At 48.1% G+C, this 7,043-nt stretch overlaps 1 protein-coding gene across 1 annotated transcript; it reads right to left on the reverse strand.

Moving 5' to 3' along the window:
• Positions 1-15: 15 nt before the first annotated feature.
• cap1 (CAP, adenylate cyclase-associated protein 1 (yeast)) lies at positions 16-6,636 on the reverse strand. Its single transcript, XM_003969183.3, has 13 exons — positions 6,487-6,636; positions 4,419-4,517; positions 3,837-3,937; positions 3,529-3,606; positions 3,260-3,403; positions 2,916-3,001; positions 2,526-2,631; positions 2,274-2,448; positions 2,008-2,180; positions 1,785-1,908; positions 1,295-1,377; positions 1,069-1,212; positions 16-983 (listed from the first exon to the last, which is right to left on the reverse strand). Exons 2-13 carry the CDS (start codon positions 4,513-4,515, stop codon positions 903-905), a joined length of 1,392 nt encoding a protein of 463 aa, XP_003969232.2. The 5' UTR covers positions 4,516-4,517; positions 6,487-6,636; the 3' UTR covers positions 16-902.
• Positions 6,637-7,043: the final 407 nt, after the last annotated feature.

A 7,043-nucleotide genomic window follows, 5' to 3' on the forward strand; every position in this document is an offset into this window, starting at 1 on the left:
CAAAAATCCCAAGAGTTTTACTGCAACATTTTTAATGATGCTCCAGAACTAATGATGAGCAGAAATCCGAGTTTGGAGGTAAACAGACAAAAGACGACACAAAAGAAAATTGAGCGATGAGCTCCAGAGCAGACGCAGAGATGGAGATAAGACTGTTCAGTGATGATCTCTAGTTGTCCAATGTGAAATGTTCCAAGTCTCCCATTGCAAACATCTACTTAATTGATTGCACAATTTTACCGACTTAAGTCCATAAAGGGAATGTTTTTCTTTTAAATACTCAGGAATGTTTCACGTGCAAGTCGAATGAAAGCCACATGATTTTAATATTTAAGTTCCTCCAGCTCCACCTCAATGGAGGTTTGAACATGAAACTCGCTTTTGACCCATTTCAGTGGAGAAAATGCAGTTACATGTTAGTGGATCTGATATGAAGGTTCTCTTAAGTGCTAAATTGCATCCAGGAATAGAAGAGATCAGGCCAAAACACACACACACACACGCACGCACACGCACACACACACACAGCAGCCGCTCCTGGTCAGGGAGAGGAGGAAGAGCCGCCTGAAGCTGCTCCCCTCTTGGCTGTTCAGTGTGTAACATCAGCTGTGCATCATTCACATCATGAGCAACACAACATCCCAGCAGTTGGCAAAACCTTGTTTTTCTGGGAAAAGTACTTAAGTGACAAACTGTTCCCTGCTGATTGGCTGGAGGATGTGCTCCTCTCATTGGCTTACAATTGGCTGATTTAAGGAGGGCGAGTAAAAGACTAGTTCCTAATCGGTCTGTCTAGAGTGAGAAGGTCAGCTGGTCTGGAAGGTGTTCACACATAGGAAGAAGTGGGTGATGGGTGCAGATGGACTGGGAGAGGCAGCCGGGTCACATGCTGCCCCTGTCTATCAAGCTATCTCTGTTACTGTGGTGACCAGCTTGCTGCCATCCCAGACGGTCTTGAACTGCTCAGGAACGGGGAGCTCCGTCTGTGGAGAGGCACAGAAGAGGAACGTTTAGCTGCACCGTGAATTCCGACCCACCGAAGATCCAAAACATCAAAAGAACGCTCACAAATTCTCCGTCTTTGCCGGGTACCAGGACGTTCATCTCGGAGCTCTTGGCGCTGATGATCTCACACTTCAAAGAGTCGCTGCTCAGGTACACGTGGCAACCATCCGTCTTGTTGATGGAGATTGTGGGGACCTTCCCCATGACCTGGGCAGGCAGATCAATGCTGCCGTCAGGCTGATTCTGTTACCGACAAGGAACCACAGCTGGAAACGTTGGCGATACACACCTGGATCTTCACATCCTTACAGTTGATGATTTCTACAATGCCGACGACGTGGTCAAACACCAGGCCCATTTTCTTACAGTTGTCTGAGAGAAACGTGCACAGTTAAAGGACACACACACACACACACACACACACACACGATCATCAGAGCCTGAACTTTATATCTTAATGACTACTTGGTTTTAATATTGATGCTTTTGTGTTAAACAAGCTCATGGTCAAAGATTTAGAGGAAAATGGTAAAAAAGTCTGAAAAAGGATTTATTCAGGTTGGAACATCTGCTACTGTGGGTCAGACCGTTATCACGGGGAGAGCTTAAACAGGATGTTTCAGATAAATAAACCCGAGTAGTGTTTATGTGAGGACCCAAGCCACAGCAGCACAGTCTGACCCATGATTGGACCTTCTGCTGAGCAGCTGTCCCCATCTGTCCCACCGACACCTCAACATACATGAAAACCTTCAGCTGATTCGCAGGTTGCTTCTCACCAAGAGTGATGGAGTTGAGTTTGCCTTTGACCTGCAGCGTGCTTTTGTTACACTTGAAAGCATAAACCACCTGCTTCAGCTCCGTCTCGCTGATCACCAGGTTTTCTGCTCCCTCGTGGTTCTCCTGCACAGAACATCAGTGGAGCAGACAACTAGGTCAGGAATCTTTCACCAAAAGCTTCCACAAATCTTCATTTTTTTGTGGTTTTTGTGATTAACTCACCACTTTCCACTTCTTCCCGTCCAGCTCCAGCACAGGCGGCAGCGTGGAGGCAGCTGTGGCCGTGGGCCGGGGGGCCGGGGGACAGTAGGGCTTTGGTCCAGCAGGGACCGGGGCCTGGCCCCTCAGGTTTGGATTCTTGTGGGTCTTCTTATCGTCGCTCACGTGCCTCAGGCCTGGAAGAGTCAGAAACGAAGCATTTTTAGGCTCCATCATTCATGGAGCCAGCGTTGGAAGCGGATCCACGATTCGGGGCGGTTGCTCCCGACCTTTGGTGATGTCGCCGCCCTTGTTGATGGAGGCAAACAAAGCATTCCGATTGTCAGCAGCGCCGCCGCCGCCGCCGCCAGAGGATTGGCTGATGTCCATGGAGGGAGGAGGTGGCATAGGTGGAGGTGGGGGACAGCCCCCAGCAGGAGCAGCAGAGGCCGAAGCCACAGGACCCTGCGGGGGGGGCACAATTAAAATCCTCCTCAGCTTTAACTGATAAGCAGCTCCGGCCCGTTAAAGTGAGCACTCACGCTCTTGCTCCAGCTCAGTCCGGTGGTGTGGTGCTGCTTGATGTAGCTCTGCAGGTCCGTCCAGATGGACAGGTACGCCTTGACCCAGTCAACATGTGTCTTGTCCCTGTGGAGACCAGAGGCAACAAAGCGCATCCGCTTACTCCAACATTCATCCCGACACTCCCGGTTTAATTACTCTGACCGACTGTTTCGGTCGTCTGCTCTTAAACGCCTTCGTGTGAAGCAGAAAAACAGGAAGTGAGTGAGCCAGCGAGCTGGCAGAGCCGACCCAGTAAAACTTTCACAGGCGCCACAGAAAACAAAAAAAGATTGGCTGCTGCAGTCAAGTTACAGCAAGGCTGAGATCAAAAACCAGATGTTTGCAAGTGTGATTTAAAGGTTTCTTACTTCTCCTTGTATTCCTTGAGCACACGGTTGGTATAGAACATGGCAGCATCCTGCATGTCTCTAACGTAGGGGCCTGGTTTAGGAGCCTGGGACACAAACACACATTTAAAAAGACTTGAACACAAATGTACTACTATAAGAATTTATCAAACATGAATGTGATTCTTTCATGTGTAAAGAATAAAACAGTAAAGTTCTGTTGCAGCCTGCCAGGAAACTGTTGCTCAACAACGGTAATTGGTGATTGCAGCAATCACACACACACACACACACACACACACACACACACACACACACACACACACACACACACAGTCCAAACACCTTCCCCCCCACCGTCTCACCATGGCGACCCAGCCCAGGCCGGGCACGCTCTCGCTCACAGCAGAGAGGTGGTTGAACAGTGCAGATGTGCGGTTCTGCTCGCGGAAGCTTTGGACCTGCTGGATGATTTTAGACATGGGCTGCAGCAGAGAGGTGAAAACTGCCTGGAGAAGAGAAGATACATAGATATGTTCAGGTCCGACCATGACGGACCAACATCACATCAAGTCTTTGAGCCCTCGCTCGATGGTCCGGGAGGCGACAGCAGCACGAGGTGCGTTTGACCTACATCAGAGGGCTTCTGGGAGGTGGAGGCCGTTAGGAGAAGCTGCCTCTGACTGCTGAAGCCCTGCTTTATCATATCTGCCTGGAGAAAGAAGAGAGGAGAGTGAGTGAAGCACCTGTAGAACCAGACTCAAAGCATCAGAATTCTGCCTTAGAATAACATTGGAGGGACTGATTGGATGCAAGTGACACAATCGTTTGACAGCTTGTCGTAATTAAACGTGGCGTTTCTAAAGAGCAACAGTCTGTTGTGATTACTGACGCAACAGGAAACACAAGAAACAGATGTTGGTCATGTGAACGGTAGCATACATGTTTCTGGACGTCACCCCCGATCTTCTGGCTCAAGGAGACGTACTGGGCCACGGGTCCCTGGATGATCTCATCGAAGGCCTCCACATATACAGACACGGCTCCAGGGGAGAAAAGCAAAGCAGAAACATTCACACACACCTTTCAGCTGCTCTAAACCTTTACTCACACATGCTGATGGCTTATCATCTCATCTATCCTCCCTCTCAATAAAACGTTTCAACCCCGACTAGACTGCTCTGCTGCCCGGTGACCACTAGGGGTCGCTGTTGAGCGCCCAGAACCTGCTGCAGGTCAGCCCAAGCCATCACTTCCTCCTGCCCTTCAGCTTTGAACCTTCTCTACTTGTAGAATGCATCTGCATGTGGAACATGAACAGTTTGGATCAGTAAAACTCACGCTTTCGTTAAATATTAGCTTTGGTTTTCTTTTATTCTCCCCAAGCTTGAACCCCCCACTGGCTGATGTGTTATCAGCAGCGATATAAGGGATTTATTAGTTATTTAATAAGAAAGGCACCAAACAGGACCTGAGAGGAGCAACAATAGCTGAACATGGTTAAAACAACAGTTGGAGCTTTACCAGCCGATTCTCCGGCACTGCCTCCAGAACCCGACACGGACTCCAGGCGGCTCACCGCCACCTCCAGTCGCTGTACCAGACTTGCTAACTCAGCCATACCTGGGAGAAAAGCACAAAAGTGCCACAATTACATGCAGTTGCACACAAATGATCTTCAAGCATCACAACTGAGTGCACAAAATGTGTATCGACAGACTTTGGTTTGCATCAGACCGACCCTGCCGGATCCTTTGCATGTCTATAACTCATGAGGCCCAGTGGGACGCCGTGTTCCAGTATTCCTCTAATTGGGGGCCGAGCCGCTCAGACAATGACTGCCGCAATTAAAGATGAGCTACTTTCAGTGGAATAACAAGTGGCTGCGCTCTTTTGTCTTATCTGATTGGATCCTGAGAGACTTTGCACTCGTTGCTCATCAAGCCTCCGCGACTTGACTTGACCCCGGTTTGCGGTAAAAACACGGTAATTCTTGGACTCAACACTTTGTAACAAATCTGTAAATTGACTTCTGAAGCCTCGATATGGAGATGTACCTGGTGAGGACACAGCTGGACCCAGATCAGGACAAGTTAAACCTAAAAAAATGGAGGCCAACACATCTGCTGTTTGGTGGAAGGAAGAGGGGGGAAAAGGAATGGATGTTTGACGTGTCCAGTCTTGTAGAGTGAAAGAACGCAGCACTCGTCTCCCGGTCGATGGCAGACCGGCCCGTAATCCCGCAGCAGCTATTGTTTACACCGATTCTCCCAACTCACTCCTTTAAATCCACAATTAAGCTCAGCTAAATCCCAGTCTAACATAATCCCAGACGACACACACTCCTAACGGAAAAGGCTGAGGTTACATAATCGGCTGTAACCTGAGGACGGTTGTCAGCCTCAGGTACTTCCACCGGTGACTGGGCAGAGCCACAGTAGCAGCTCCTCAGCTCCCACCAGGACGGTGTTTGTTGGGCTGAGTATTAAACCTTTCCCACTCCAGTTTTACGTTACACACCTGGGTCATCACAAAGCCACATTTTTGATATTCCTCAACTGCACATAAAAAGTTGGAATGGATAAACACACAGGACCTTCTGTAATTGGACCGGACCTCAATTCTCAGACCCAAGCAGGATCTCCAGGTTCAGTGGAGGTCCAGTCCAACCATAAAACCTCCAGGGCTCACTTGAGACGTGACTCAACACAAGACCAGGAAGGGAGTGGCATTGAAAGGTGTTTGGTGGAGCTGCAGCCAAACACGAGGGCTGACTTCCTTAAATGACTCTCTGTGGAATTCTGACAAAAATAAATGAAACTTCTGGGTTTGTCATCCTTTGGGAGACATAATTACACATTGTTGAGTTTCAAAACTTGTGTTTTCCAGTGAAGAATCCACATCGGGACAAACCAACACAGGGGATCCATTGTAGTAGTTTTAAGCGAGAAACTAATTATTATAAAACTTCTGTGATCAGATACACACTATAGTAAACAGCTATATTTTATACCAACGACAATATGCGGCAAATCGGGAATAGTAATAACTAAAAGACCCATATTGGCCAAAATGGAAGCCACGAATGCTGCAGTGAATGTTTTAATCTGTCAAAGCGTTTGTCGTTGCTCATTTCCATATTCAGAAAAGGTTTCCAGAAGATGTCCAAAGGTCCCTGTGTGACGATAATCGGACGAATAAGAGCCAGACTGTCCAAGTGGAGCATTCCGACACATTTGATGGACAACGGAGCAGCTCAACTGTGTTGCTGCTCGCATTTCCTGCATTTTCTGCCTCTCACCCCTCCCCTAGAGCCGGTGCTGCTGTGGTCTGCAGAAATGTTAGTTCCCACATTTAAGCAGGAAAAGGAGTGCTACAAAAACACCAGAGACACAATCGTAAATAGGCTAAAACCCCAAGATTTGCAAACATTTAATTGACATGTGTTACGGACGTTAGCAAGCGGCTGTTAGCATCACACTGATTTTAATAAATGATCCCAGAATCACTCGGTGCCGCCGCCAAAGACAGCAATTGTTCTTTTGTAACTAGCGATGCAACCACCAGAATGCGTTGACAGTGTAACGCTTACCTTGTCCGGTGTGAAAGCCGTGATTTGGTGCTTAATGTCGCCGTAGCAGAGTGGAGAGTAGCGGGGCACAACTGGGCGGCGCCTCCTTTCTTCCTGGATAGGAGCAGGTTTACCCACAAGCCCTTGCGCGCGGGCTAATATCATTCCCATATAAGGAGCGAGGCAAAAATAAAAAAAACCACGAAGAAGCGACAGTTTCCTTCCTGCTGGTCGAAGTCTGACAGATGCGATGTGTCAAATCAAGTGTTCCCGCGGAGAAGTCGGCATTGTGTGCGGCGAGGGAGCGATAGTAGAGTTCATCTGCAGCCCTTGATGCAGAAAAGTCAAGTTCTCATTTCACTTCCACCCACAACATAATTAAAAGCGTGTAAAAGGCGCATTTACATCGCCGCAACCGCAGTCATAAATTAAATTGTTTTTTAGTAGCGCCCCGTGGCCCTAATTAGGAATAAACTCCGTTTGGCCAATTTCAAAGCAGCATTTTTATAAGACTTCAGATTTCATTCTCGTTTTCCAACTTTGCACTGAATGATCCTATCGAGATATTAACACAATTC

Source organism: Takifugu rubripes, chromosome 12, assembly GCF_901000725.2.
Source record: "Takifugu rubripes chromosome 12, fTakRub1.2, whole genome shotgun sequence".
Classification (NCBI taxonomy): domain Eukaryota; kingdom Metazoa; phylum Chordata; class Actinopteri; order Tetraodontiformes; family Tetraodontidae; genus Takifugu; species Takifugu rubripes.

What these genes read in the sequence shown, in the direction of transcription:
- cap1 (XM_003969183.3), bottom strand. Translation starts at nt 4,515, where the DNA reads ATGGCTGAGTTAGCAAGTCTGGTACAGCGACTGGAGGTGGCGGTGAGC. An exon ending in GCCTGGGCTGGGTCGCCATG is followed by an intron (nt 3,002 to 3,259) that starts GTGAGACGGTGG and finishes TTTGTGTCCCAG; the next exon opens with GCTCCTAAACCAGGCCCCTA. An exon ending in CCGGCAAAGACGGAGAATTT is followed by an intron (nt 984 to 1,068) that starts GTGAGCGTTCTT and finishes GCCTCTCCACAG; the next exon opens with ACGGAGCTCCCCGTTCCTGA.